The 15,240-nt window shown below is 41.3% G+C and overlaps 1 protein-coding gene across 1 annotated transcript in view; it reads left to right on the plus strand.

The window, feature by feature from the left end:
* The first annotated feature begins 3,329 nt into the window (after positions 1–3,329).
* Positions 3,330–15,240, plus strand: part of LOC143038643 (tubulin alpha chain-like) — a 30,128-nt gene continuing 18,217 nt past the window's right edge. The window contains exons 1-7 of the mRNA XM_076208135.1: positions 3,330–3,456; positions 4,842–4,925; positions 6,801–7,023; positions 8,603–8,775; positions 11,809–11,937; positions 12,917–13,116; positions 14,809–14,935. Coding sequence (XP_076064250.1) covers positions 4,911–4,925; positions 6,801–7,023; positions 8,603–8,775; positions 11,809–11,937; positions 12,917–13,116; positions 14,809–14,935 — 867 coding nt within the window. The 5' untranslated portion in view covers positions 3,330–3,456; positions 4,842–4,910. The remainder of the gene's footprint in view (positions 3,457–4,841; positions 4,926–6,800; positions 7,024–8,602; positions 8,776–11,808; positions 11,938–12,916; positions 13,117–14,808; positions 14,936–15,240) is intronic.

Below are 15,240 nucleotides of genomic sequence, written 5' to 3' on the forward strand. Positions count from 1 at the left end.
GAGAAGGACCTGGGAGTCATTGTTATGAATAATATGTCCCCTGAGAAACATATAAACAATATTTTTGGAGAAACTTATAATTTGATAAGAGCAATCAAAGTGGCATTTACATATCTGGACGAAGAAATGGTGAAGAAAATATTAGTCACTTTGATAAGACCAAGATTGGAGTACGCAGCGACGACGTGGTCACCAAGTACAAAATATATACAACAAAACTTGAAAGAATACAAAGAGCAATTACGAAATTGGAACCAACACTCTCAGAACTATCATATGAAGAGAGACTAGCAAAACTTGAGCTACAGACATTAGAGCAAAGAAGAGAGAGAGGAGACTTGATAACTATTTATAGAATCATGAAAGGCATACTATTGATAGAGAGGATATAATAAAATGGGATAGTAGAAATACAAGAGGACATGGAAAGAAAATCAAGACAGTTATAGAAGACCTGAAAAAGAACAGCTTTCCCCACAGGGTAATAGACGTTTGGAACAAGTTAGATGAGAAAATGGTGTGTGCAAAAACAATACACGAATTTAAAAACAGTCTAGATAAAACGAGATATGAAGACGGGACACCACGAGCATAGCTCCCCTTCCCGTAAAATACAACTAGGTAAATACACACACACACACACACACACACACACACACACACACACACACACACACACACACACACACACACACACACACACACACACACACACACACACACACACACACACACACACACACACACGCACGCACCCACGCACACACGGGCCATATGAGCTCTGAACTCTCATCCGGGAGGACAACAGCTGTGGACCACGAGTTAAGAACATGATCCAGAACCATGGTGAAACAGTCACACATACACAGAGGCAAACAGAAACCTAGAAACGAATAAACAGAAGATGATACCATCAACGATCGGTGTTAGGACATTTATTGGCGATCTGGAAGCTTCGATGGAGAAGGTGGGAATTCTTTCGTAACGGGTCCCCTCCTTCACTTGCTCAGATGTTGGTTGTATGTTTTTAATACACTCCTCGTGACATATATATCTTTTTTTTTTTACATTATGTCAAAAAAGCTAGGGCAGGTTATATTAGGCTTGGTTAGTTTAGGCTATAGTAGGTTATTATGTTAGGCTAATTTAGGATAGGTTAGGTTTTGCTAGTTTAGGTTGGGCTAGTTTAGGATAGGTTAGGTTTGGCTAGTTTAGACTAGGTAAGCTAATCTAAGTTAGGTTTAGATTAGGTTATGTTAGTTTAGCCAGGGTTAGGTTAATTTAAATCAGTTTAGGTTTAAAGTCGGTAAGGTATTCTAAGATAGGAGAGAGGTTCATCTTGAAAGATTTCTCTATTTGCAGTTTAATCCCACCCCCTACCAGATTATGAAGAATGTATTCTTCATGGTAGAAATAAAATGGTCTATGCCAGGTACGTCTAGAAGGTTTATTTTGTTATATGCATTTCCGTGCCGAAATAATACTTCAGTAATATATATACATATACATACATACATACATACATATATATATACATATATATATATATATATATATATATATACATATATATATATATCTGTGTGTGTGCGTGTGTGCGTGTGTGTGTGTGTGTGTGTGTATGTGTGTGTCTTGCCTGCTCCCTTCTCTGCTCAACAGACATTCCCCTTTTATTCAAAGCCCCTTTTACCTCATTCATCCACCACATTCTTGGTATATCCCTTAGGTTCACTCCACCCACCTCTGTCTTCTACACTCTTTTTTTGCTAGTCTTTCTTCATTTATTCTTTCCACGTGCCCAAAACATCCCACTATTCTTTCATCTACCCTCTCTGCTTTCAACCCCAATTCTCCCCCTCACCTCCTCATTTCTCACTCTATCCATCCTACCCAGACGGTCAGGAAGTGGCCATTTTTTCAACGTCCGTGGCCCAGACGCCACGTTAATAAATTTTTCATATAAACTCTGGTTAATTGACTAAACTACTTATCAAGTCTGCCTGCAACAATGTTATCTGTGTGTTGTACGATGATGTGTATCAAAATGTGATACATCGCGGATGTGGTACCTATGAAAATTATTTCGCTGAAAGAGCAATCATCAACAGTTTTATGAAATTTCTTTCATGCCATCACACTACCACAAATACTCAGTAACCGTTCCTTGATTCTCGTAGCATATTGTCAGTAATAAAAGATAGTTGATTATAATGAATTAATATATTAATTGCATTATCATGGGTGGTGGCGATGTCAGGGTGAGAAGGAAGGATAACCGTGGTGATGATGATGATGATGATGATGATGATGATGATGATGATGATGATGATGATGATGATGATGATGATGATGATGATGATGATGATGATGATGATGATGATGATGATGATGATGATGATGATGATGATGATGGCGATGACGGTGACGATGATGATGATGATGATGATGATGATGATGATGATGATGATGATGATGATGATGATGATGATTATGATGATGATAATGATGACGATGACGATGACGATGACGATGACGATGATGATGATGATGATGATGATGATGATGATGATGATGATGATGATGATGATGATGATGATGATGATGATGATGATGATGATGATGATGATGATGATGACGATGATGATGATGATGATGATGATGATGATGATGATGATGATGATGATGATGATGATGATGACGACGACGGCGATGGTGATGGTGGTGATGATGATGATGATGATGATGATGATGATGATGATGATGATGATGATGATGATGATGATGATGATGATGATGATGATGATGATGATGATGATGATGATGATGATGATGATGATGATGATGATGATGATGATGATGATGATGATGATGATGATGATGATGATGATGATGATGATGATGATGATGATGATGATGATACACATGGAAATATGGTGGTACACTCGTCTTGCATTCTTCCACACCACGGGTGACCTCAGGTCAGGTTGGACTAGGTTAGGTTAGGTTATGTTATGTTAGGTTAGGTTAGGTTAGGTTAAATTAGACAATGTTAGGCTAGATTAGGTTAGGCTAGGCTAGGTTAGGCTAGGCTAGATTAGTTTCGGCTAGGTTAGGTTAGGTTAGGTTAGGCTAGGTTATAGTTAGGTTAAGTTAGGTTAGATTGAGTAAGTGCAGTGGCTGCCAAGGAAGAATTCTATTTCTGCACAGTAGAGTTGTAGGTTGTGGGAACCTCCGGGACAGAAGAGGTGCCGGCGGAGGTTGAGGTGGAGGTTGAGGTGGAGGTGAAGGTGGAGGAGGAGGTGGAGGCCTCCACATAAGTTCGGTGGTCAGCGACCGCGACGGCGCATTGTGGACACGACGAGGCTCCAGTCAACCGCCGCCGTCGGAACACCGCCCTCGATCTCCTCCTCGGAATTCGTCCTCGAAAACAAGTTACCTTTTCGCAAGGCTCAGCTAGTTAGTCCTTTTCTCAGTTCGAGTGAATCTTAGTGTATTGCCCTCTGGTTTGTGGTGGTGAACTATTCCTCAAGCCTCGTTGACACGGGGCCATAGTCTTTGCGCTTCTAGAAGCCTGCTCAGGTCTGTGTATTTTTTTATTGGTCCCTACTTTTCTGTTTGCTAAAAATATTAATCTAAACCTGCATTCTTTGTCATTATTATTGCTGTTATTTATGGAATTATTCTTTTAAGTTACTCAGTTAACCAATTCATTTGTAGTTCGTCACTTTGGGGGACAATTGCTGTGTATTCAAAATATGGACGCGGATCCTATGACGTCATCCATCCTTGACGTCTGCCGAACGCAGCGAAAAAAACAAAAAACACGTGTACGCAAAATTAGTTTCATTTGATAGTGTTCGTATTAGATTTGTATCTTTCTCACCCACGGAAACTTTGATGATTTACTTATCTCTTTATTGCTACTTAACTCAAGATGTGTTTCTGAGTGTGATAAGACCTCCACTTGAAGCATGAGGGTGTGTGTGTGTGAAGGAGTGTCATGTATATATGGCTGAGTAAAGGAGGATACACCACTAAGAATGCCTGAACCAGTGAACTGTAGGATAGAATGACATGACTGCCTTACCCTCCTGTTGCTCTTCCTGTGTGTGGTTCAGCTGTGAATCGAGTTATTGTGTGCTTGTGATATTTTTATTAAACAATATGAAGTTCAAGGATTTAATGTCGGCTGTGTGCTTGTGATATTTTTATGAAACAATATGAAGTTCAAGGATTTAATGTCGGCTATGTCGGTAACTGTTTGAAGACGACTTTCAGGAGATGTCACGCTGAGCTTCCACCAGCTTCACCAGCGTCGACAGTTGAGAGTTCGTTTGAGTAAAAATAAAACTTAGGTTACAATGTTTTAATTTTCAAATCTCCAAATATTAAACTATCTCTTCGCCATCTATAGCAAAACTGAATGATTAACAGAGAGATTGTAAACCTACACAAATGTTAGACATACTATTGAAATGTTCTTAGAAAAATTTAGATTTCTATAAGCAAAGTCGTATTCTAGTTTTTCAAATGGAGGTTGGAGGTGCGATTTGTGAAGAAAAATAGCCCAGTGTGATAGTCCCTATAGGCTGTCTATTCTGCCCAACTTCTTGCTATTCCAAGACTTTGTAATTTTTTTGTTACGACTTCTGTATGTGTATTACAGGACGAGTTAATTTTGAAGGTGGCAATACATCTGGCAATACATTTTTGGTTGTCTTACAATTTACAATTACCACTTCTGATTTTGAACTTATGAATACTTTTCATTGCCGAGTTGTGACTTACAGAATTGTTCTTGTAATATCCCGTCACGTTAATAACCTGTTTATCTGTTCCAGTCTGCCCAGTGTCGTTGAAGAAGCCATCTGAGTCTCATCTACTTCACCCGTGATCAGCCAGCTGACATCATGGTGAAGAAACAAGTAAGTCTATCCGGTCAGGCACTTCGCGTATATATGAGCGACATATCGTCCATTGCGATTCAGAGAGTCGACATTATACTAAGACATAAAGCCCCTGATTAATTAGATTATATGGGAAGATTGAGGGTTATATTGCTAGCGTGAGTTAACGGAATAAGAGGGAAATGGTAAGTCGATAAACAAAATTCTGTAGAACGTCTATGGATCTTAGGGATGAGAGGAGAACAGTGTCTTCATACGACAGCAGTTAGAGTTAATGTGAGATGCAGAAATAGAGGTTGAAGACGTGTATATTCATCAAAGTCTTTTGATAGGTCTAGCGCATTATTAGAGGTCAGAGGCACTAAAAAACGATGAGGAATGTAATCAGAGAGGAAAACAAGGTCTTTGGTAATGCATCCGAAGCGGAACCATTTTGATAATATAACCCAAGAGGTAACAAGACGATCATCTTTAGAACAGCCTTGTTAAAGAGAATCACACAACTTCCAGTTAAGTAAATATTACGGTAGCAGGACGTCAGACATCGAACTGAGAGTGGTCTTACTTCGGTGGCGTACACTGAATGCAAGCTTCTCCCTAGCAGAGAGAGCAAGCACCAATGGAAAGGCATAAACAAAGTCTATTACTTTGACTAGGAATTGACATGGACACACAGTGTCTGCAAATAATAAGAAAGAGCCCATCAGGAACGAAAGCCTTTAACTTTTGCAGGGAGAAAAAATAATTTCTGTGATGTACCTAAACTGAAGATGTGAACTGGAAGGTAGGGTGGCCAGACGTCCTCCTTTAGGGAGGACAGTCCTCCTTTTGAGCACTTTGTCCTCCATCCGGCGCAACCTCACGCCGCGGCGGACGTGCATTTGTCCTCCTTTCTTGGGGTGTGACAAAAAAAAAAAAAAATAAATAAATAAATAAAATAATAATAATAATAATAATAATAATAATGATAATAAAAAATAAATAAATAAATAAATAAATAAATAAATAAATAAATAAATAAATAAATAAATAAATAAATAAATAAATAAATAAATAAATAAATAAATAAATAAATAACCCTAGGTATACAATAATGCCGTACAATTAAATTATGTGGGAGTACCCAGGCCAAGGTCAACGTCGGAACTCGGCAGCCGAAGTAGACAGGAACCGTACAAGACCAATGTTGTGAACGTGTGATTGCATGATTCACATCTCATACATTGGGCTGCAGTCCTGATGTGGCCACGGTGCAGTGTGGTTTGGTAATTAATTTATGAGGTTAAGGAGTCTGAAAATGCCGAAAAGAAAGAGGGCAGAAATACAAAAAGTAGAGGGCAGAAATACAAAAAGAAATAAACCTCCAGGCAATCAATGTGAGGATACAACTAGGTTTTGTTTGTGTTGTAACTTGGTAAGAAATACAGGTATTTGTTTTTTGTCGGTTTTATTAGAAGTGAAAAATATGATTCACTTTCAGTTTATATATATATATATATATATATATATATATATATATATATATATATATATATATATACATATATATATTACTGTATATCATAATCATCGATATGCAGTGTCCTCCGTTTTGGAAATTTGGAAATGGCCACCCTACTGGAAGGTGTAGGAGAATTCTTAGTGAAATTTTAAGACAAGTGTTCAGCCTTTTCCTAAAGAAAGAATCGTGAGAATGCAGGTAAATTGAAAGTGAGGATGTGCAAAGGAAAATAGGATTCTGATTCCCGTAGTTGGAGAACGGAGTTTGCACATACTGAGGGTTGCCAGACACGGGACTGGTGGCTGTTCCACCGGAAATGAAGAAAAAAAATATACTCCCTTTTTGCCACCACAGACCGATAACCAGCCTCCCTTTTGTGTTCTCTACTTCAGCGCGAGTGCATCAGTCTACACGTAGGGCAGGCGGGGGTCCAAATCGGCACATCCTGCTGGGAGTTGTACTGCCTCGAGCATGGGATCCAACCTAATGGGATGAAATATGAGGACTTAACCCCCGGCTCGGAAGAGGACTCCTACAACACCTTCTTCAGCGAGATGGAGAGCGGCAAGCACGTACCCAGGGCCGTCTTCGCCGATCTCGAGCCAACCGTCATAGGTATTGTTCGTTGTGTCTTACAGATTCCCGAGGTGTTTTAAGTAGATCAACCGATCTAGCCTGGTCTGAAGAAGGGTTCTGAGTAAAGAAAAAGAGCATATTATAAGGACCACCTGAGGTGCGCAGAGGTGATGGTTAGGCTAGAAGTGGTCGAAGTCGAGGGTCAAACAGGACCACAGTGGTCATTTGTCTAGTACCACCCACTAGTGGACACTGGGTTTAACGACACTATGGGTTATGAAACTAAACTCTTTGATACCATAGTAATCTGAAGTTTTTCTTGATATGCGAACGCACATCGAACTAATCGGGATCGCCTCTCTTACCTCCATTCCCAAGGCACATCAACATTATATAACTCAACCAACAATTGCCGCGGTAAAAAGTGAATACAGCATTAGATTGCTGGAGGGATTAAGGGTCACAACTACTGTATGAGACAAGTAAAAAAGGAGACAGGAGCTATAGTCGGTAGAGAGGAGGAGGAGGAGGAAGAAAGGGAGGGTGAGAAATAGGAGGAAGAGGAAGAAGGGAAGGAAGAGGAGGAGGAGGAGGCGGTAGCTGGGGGAAAGGTCACAGCTTAGGAAAACGGAAGGGAAGAAAGAGGAAGTCAGTATATGGGTAGGAGAGTGGTGGATGAGTGCCCGTGTGTCACAAAAATAAAGTAGACAGACAGTCAGATAGATAGATAGATGGATGGATAAATAGATAAATATATAGATCAATAGATAGATAGATGGGAGAGATAGAGATAATCACATTACATTAATCAAAATATAACACAAATGTAGTTCACACATGGCTAGTATAAGGGTAGACAGTATTGTTACACTAGTGATTTGAATAATTATATTAACGCAAATAAATGTGTAGTTGAAAGACCCAGGCATGGTCCATGGCTTGGGGTTTGGAGTATCTTCTGTATTCAGGGATGATGGGGCACTTCTGAAGTTGAGTAAGATAGGACGTCGATGTCTGGGATTAGTGAAACACTCTTTGGGGTTGTGGTGCCTAGGTTCAGATGAAACCAGTTTTGGGGGTTACAGCTATTAATGATCAGACCAAACCGTTGGTAGATATCTGAAGGACGATGTCGTTGCCTTTGCGAGCTTCTTAGATTTCTTCAAGAAAGGCAGTGGATGCGGTCGTTAAGTGTTTAGTACATTCAGAAAAGATGCACTCCTTGAGCATTTGATAATGGGGATAAGCTATTCTATAGTGGAGTACGATTTCTCTTCTGAGTTCGAGTTCCTGCCAGGGAGTGAATCCCTAGAAAGGTAATTTGGCTGTTCCAAACCACCTCAGAGACCCGGGAGGTGATGATGAAATTGGCCACGATGTGGGTATCGACCTGCATGACTGAAATGATGACTGTCAAAATAAACACATACACACACACATACACACACAAACACACACACACACACACACACACACACACACACACACACACACACACACACACACACACACACACACACACACACACACACACACACACACACACCTGGTGCATTGTCATCCTGTTTTGGTTAAGTGGTCTCTTTCCAAGAGCTACTATAAACACGTCATCCTACAGATGAGATCCGGACGGGCACGTACAAGGGAATGTTTCACCCGGATCAGCTGGTGACGGGACGCGAGGACGCCGCTAACAACTTCGCCCGAGGCCACTTCACCGTGGGAAAGGACATGCAGGAAACAGTCGTCAACCGGATCAAAAATATGGCTGAGGAGTGTGACCAACTCCAGGTGGGTCTTAGACGTATGTTAGGGTGGGCCATGGTCCAAGGTCCAAGGTCCAATACCCAAGGCCTCCGAGGCTGAAGTTCTTTGTTATAGTGTAAGCCTGTTAGGTCTCACGGCTGGCATCAGGTGGCTTTGCCCAGCCCCGCGCCACCGCTGGCAATAGGTGGCTTTGCCCAGCCCCGTGTCAGTGCTTCCGGGCAATTGCTGTGCCACCACTTTTGCACTTGTGTAAAAGTTGAGCAGTCAAGAATGATGGAAAGCCTTTTGGAGGCCCATCCTCCTCTTGGAACTGTCTAGCGGAGAGGTGGGTCTTCCTTCATAGATCTGGAGCACCACTGGGTTAATATCCAGACAGGTACAAATTCCTGCAAGTTTCTCTCTCTCTCTCTCTCTCTCTCTCTCTCTCTCTCTCTCTCTCTATCTATCTATCTATCTATCTATCTATCTATCTATCTATCTCTCTCTCTCTCACTCTCTCTCACTCTCTCAGGGGGCAATCCCTGAACCAGTTCTGGTACACGAGGGAGATTCCATAGAGAATATTCAGTGTACGAACATCGAATTCTTAGCCAGACTAGACCAACTTAGCGCAAATAAGTCTCTCAGTCCAGATGGATTCCTGCCAACGTCTCTGCGGACTGGCTGTGAAGCAAACATGACTCCTATCTTTAAGAAAGGGTATCGCGCAAATCCGGAGAATTACTGACCTATCAACCTTACTTCCATAGTAGGGAAGATACTGGAAGGTGTCATTGTGGATAGAGTAGTCGAGTTTCTGGGAGAAAACCTATTATTAGACTCACATCTTGGTTTTCGGCGCCACAGATCATACTTAACCTACCTGACGGATTTCTTCCATACTATCCATCAAGAACGTGGCAGGAACAGAGCAATTGGCATACTTTATCTCGACTTCCAGAAAGCCTTTGATAAGGTGCCTCATAAGAGGTTAATGTCGAAAGTTTGAGCCATGGGTATTACAGGAGCAGTGTTGAATTGGACTGAAGCCTTGCTGAAAGATAGAAGACAGCATATAGTTATTAATGGGGCATCGTCTAGCTGGTTTCCTGTTACCAGTGGCGTATCCTAAGGATCTGCATTAGGTTCGCTCCTTTTTATTATCTATATCAATGATATAGATGTTGGAATTGTGAGCCGCATATCTGAGTCTGCGGGTGACACTTAATATTTGAAGTAGCCAAAATATATATATATTAAAAAACATATCGGGCATGCAAACCAGAGGCTATTCTCTTCTGGGTCATGACATAGCAAATGTAAAATTGGAAAAATATTTGGATGTTTTGATTAGCAGCGACCGCAAGTCCCCAAAACAGTGTATTCAAGTAGAAAAGAATGCACAAAAGATTTTAGATTACATCTGAAGAGAGTTTCGTTACCTGAACCAAGAAATCATTTTGACACTTTACAAATCTCTAGTTCGTGCCCATCTGGAATACGCCGTCCAGTTCTGGTCGCCGAAATTGAACATGGACATAGAGAGACTAGAACGAATTCAGGCACGAGCAACGAAACTTTCTCCCGCCATTAGACACATGGGCTACCAGAGGCTTCTCAAAGCTTTGGGGCTCTTTTTTTTCTAGAAACCAGGAGATTGTGAGGTTAGCTAATAAAGATTTTCAAAATACTTCAAGGATTTGATAATACTGATTATCGACACTTTTTCAGCTTAAACGTGAGTGCCACTCGCAATCACGGGCGGAAGCTTAACCCCCCCTCGTTGCTCTTGTAACAAGGTTGGTGACTCTTTTACTTATAAAATCTGCAACATTTAAAACAGACTGTCAAAGGATGTGGTAAACAGTTCCTCAGCTGAGCAGTTCAAAAAACGGTCACACAAGGTGCTAAACACATTAGTGAAAGTATTAGTATGAATCTCTGATAATCATTTAATGGTACCTCCTAAGTATGATTTGTAAAACCTTTTGAGGTACTGAGATTCTTTATAACTCCTTGTAACTCCTTGCAGCTCTCCCTTCTCTCTCTCTCTCTCTCTCTCTCTCTCTCTCTCTCTCTCTCTCTCTCTCTCTCTCTCTCTCTCTCTCTCTCTCTCTCTCTCTTCCTTCTCCCCCCTCTCTCTCTCTCTCTATTTTCCTTCTCCCCTTTCTCTCTCTCTCTCTCTCTAAGAACCACTGCATCATCTATGTTTTGAGCAATCTACACCACGCTTGTCCATGACAAGATAAATAATTAGAGAACGTTATAGACTTACCATGCAGTGATAAGTGGCCATAAGAATCACTGTCCAATCTAGGCAGACGGTAAAATCCAACGAGACAATCAGCAGTTAGTTTGGTGGCAGTATTTTATTCCAATACCGTTATCATCACATTTTATTTTAACCTTATTTTGGGGTTCTCTCTATAGCAGGGATGGGTAAAATTTTCAATGCAAGGACCACGTTCAGACATTAATGATTTTAAAGAACCGCATAGTATATAAAGTAAAATTATTAATATTTGAAATAGCCAAAATATGTATATATCAAAAAAACATATATATTTTATCAATTAATATTTCAAAGTAGAAACTTCACGCAAAACACACTTATTTGGAAAAAAAAATGTAAATCAGTATAAAGAAAAAGTTCTTGGCGAGCCGCATGTTTGTTTGTTTGTTATTATTTGTCTATTATTTGCTTGATTTTCATTTATTATTATTTGTCTGTCAACTTATTATCATTTACTATTTACCTGTTTGCTTATTATTCAACTATACCTATGCATTTATTTATTCTACTTATTATTATTTATATCATTATAATTTTCATTTTATTTGATTTCATTTTATTTTTTTCATCATTATTATATATTCTTTTCGCATCCGACCTAGTTATGGACCAAAATGTCGCCTATCGGGAGGCTCCTATGTAAATCCTTTGTAAACCAAACGATCTGCGCGGACAGACGAGCTCCTCACTCTTCGATGTCCTGTTGGAGTTCTCCGTATGAAGGAACCCCCCTCTGCCGCGAGTACTGACGGACTCTTCCTTAGTGTTCCTCCTTCCTCCTTCAGGGTTTCCTCATCTTCCATTCCTTCGGAGGCGGTACTGGATCCGGCTTCACCTCCCTCCTCACAGACCACCTCGCTGTCGAGTTCGGCAAGAAGACCAAGCTCGAGTTTGCCATCTACCCGTCGCCGAGGGTAAGTGTGGGGTTCACAATTCACCATGGTCTTGGACCACGTGTTGGACTCGTCATCGACAGCTATCACTCTACCGGATGAGGTTTATATGTATTTACTGTAGATGCTTGCGTGCATATAATCAGGTACAAATTGTGTGTGTGTGTGTGTGTGTGTGTGTGTGTGTGTGTGTGTGTGTGTGTGTGTGTGTGTGTGTGTGTGTGTGTGTGTGTGTGTGTGTGTGTGTGTGTGTGTGTGTGTGTGTGTGTGTGTGTGTGTGTGTGTGTGTGTGTGTGTGTGCGCGATTCACCATGGTCTTGGATCACGTGTTGGACTCGTGATCGACAGCTATTTCCCTCCCGCATAAGAGCTCAGAGCTCATATATGACTGATCTATGGGCAGTGGTGTGAATTTACACGCACACACACACACACACCCAACTCGCCGCCCACGAGAGTTGGAGTAACGACTCGCAGCGCAGCGATACTGAAATTATTTCAGCCCTGAGCGGGATTCAATCACCTCCGTAGTGTGTGTGTGTGTGTGTGTGTGTGTGTGTGTGTGTGTGTGTGTGTGTGTGTGTGTGTGTGTGTGTGTGTGTGTGTGTGTGTGTGTGTGTGTGTGTGTGTGTGTGTGTGTGTGTGTGTGTGTGTGTGTGTGTGCGCGTGAGTGCATGCACTCATGTACTTTTCTAGATATATTCTAATGTGATTTAGGATAACTCGCTTTGCTCCGTACCATTCTCAATGGAATTCTGAATAGGTTTATAGTCGCTGTCAACCTAATACGTGTTCATAAATTCAACTATGCATATATTTCACCTTGAATGTTGGTCTTTAAATTTTTTTTCTTTTTTGTAACAAGTAAAGTTTAGTTTTAGAATGACACATCTAAGTAACAGAGTGGAGTTACTTTTACACTATCATGTTTTGTTAAGGTCGGTTACAAACTTGCGTCAGAGACGCTTGACAACACAATTCTTTGTCGTCGTAACGACAGGTGTCTACAGCAGTCGTTGAGCCTTATAATAGCATCCTAGCAACGGACAGTTCCATGGAAGTCATCGACGTGGCGTTCCTGGTAGACAACGAAGCCATCTACGACATTTGTCAACTTAAGCTAGGGGTGGAGCATCCCACGTACAAGAATCTGAACCAACTCATCAGCCAGGTCGTTTCATCCATCACGGCGTCCCTAAGGTAGGGTGCTCCTTGCCCCGTTTGTTTCCCGCCGCACCGCCCAGCTCTTTAAAAGTTCCTAATTTTTGTTTCTTTCAGATGAATAAAATCGCCTGATGGCAGACGGAATCAACATACAAGTCAAGTTATGTGCTTACAAAATGGAGGGGACGTGGGGACTTGGAATTAGGAGGGCCATTTAGGACGAAATAAATATTTAGTGTTTTTTTTTTTTTTTCAATTACCCCATCACTAGTTTTCCTTCTCTCTCTCTCTCTCTCTCTCTCTCTCTCTCTCTCTCTCTATCTATCTATCTATCTATCTATCTATCTATCGTCTCCAGCATTTCTCTCTCTCTCTCCCTCCCTCCCTCCCTCTCCCTCCCTCTCTCTCTCTCTCTCTCTCTCTTTCTCTACGACGGGGGTTACCAACAAAGGGATGAAACTGATTATATAGCTATTCGTGTGTGACAGTGTTTTTTTTTTATCAACAATTTCTTTATAGAATCTTACTCAGCAACTTGTGTAATGAATGATTTGCTCTGTTGTCAGCTCGAGTTAATTTATTTGATTTCTTCTCTTGGTACCATCTGGTACTCCGTTGGTTGACAGTGATGGGGTGACATTAATCCTTGATTAACCTTTCGTTACTGAGTGGTGCTTTGTTATTTTGGTTCCAGTCAGAATATAAATATATTTTTTCAAATCCGTGGCACCTTATCGGTAGTAGGTAGCAAAAGGGTCATAGCATCCATAAAAAAAACCTACAACGGAACTATATCGAACAAGAAAAAGTCATGAATGAGTGATGAAACGTTACATCGCTTCCCTGACTGCAGATTGGAGATAGATGAATATAGCCTATAGCTAAATACACACACAGATTCAAACATACACGCGCTCGCTCGCTTTTCTACAGTGACTCAGAAGTTCTGTCCGCCTTCCTGAATTCAATAACATCAACACAACCTCCGAATTTTGCATTTATGTAATCTCGTTAGGTACAATAACCCCATTAATTTGTAGAAAGCCACATCACATGTGAAGCCAAGAGCAAAGCTGGTTATACTTATGTAGTCATATCTAGGAGCAGGTACAGGATTTTTGGGACAGAATGTACAGAATGCATAAACATGTATGTACGTGGAACCATATGTTTGGATTCTTGTCTGTCCTGCCTTCTGCATCCCTAAACGACCTCCCAAATTCTTGGCCCTCCAGGTTCGGTGGGGGCTTATGTGATACCATAACTTGTATCGACAGTTTGGTTAGATATCTCTGTATAAGGGATTCGAACCCTAATAGGGTGGTCGATGAATGAAATAAACTTAGTAACCATGTAGTAAGCGCTGAAACTATCAGTTGTTTTAAAAAACGATTAGACAACTTTATGGATGGGGATGACAGGTGGTGATGGATACGGAGCTGCCTAGTGTAGGCCTTATGGTCTTTTGCAGTCTCCTTTATTTTTTATGTTCTTATGTTCTAAACCACCTCAAGCCTAGCGCATTACAGACTGTACTACGGGGGGATGGATGTCAAAAGAGACCGTTTGGTCTCCAGACATCAGCTTCACGTGGCATCGGGATACCAAGTCGTCTCTTACATCCACCCTATAGAACGGGTGGTAGCATACAAAGTTTGAGGTGGTCCTGTGTCAAACCTACCTAACCTAACCTAACCTAACCTTGACCATTCCCCCTCTCCCCTCCAGGTTCGACGGTGCCCTTAACGTGGACTTGGCCGAGTTTCAGACCAATCTGGTGCCTTTCCCGAGGATCCACTTCCCGCTGGTCACGTTTGCCCCCTTCATCTCGCCTGAAAAGGCCGACCACGTGAAGGTAATTATTGACCTGCTTTGACCCGACCTGACTTACCAAAACCTGACCTAATCTGACCTGACACAATCTGGCATTACCTAACTTGACCTGACATAACCCTATGCGACCAGACTCAACTCGATATAATCCGACCAGACCCGATCTGACATGACTTGACCTGATCTAATGTGTCTACGTGAGCTCCTCGAATACGTAGCGATAGTTCGTCTTAATGTTATGCAGAGCCTTCTCACTTTGCCTTCTGGAACCGATCTCTCTCTCTCTCTCTCTCTCTCTCTCTCTCTCTCTCTCTCTCTCTCTCTCTC

The sequence above is a fragment of the Oratosquilla oratoria genome, chromosome 24, assembly GCF_046742065.1.
Source record: "Oratosquilla oratoria isolate Oo_2021 chromosome 24, ASM4674206v1, whole genome shotgun sequence".
NCBI lineage: Eukaryota > Metazoa > Arthropoda > Malacostraca > Stomatopoda > Squillidae > Oratosquilla > Oratosquilla oratoria.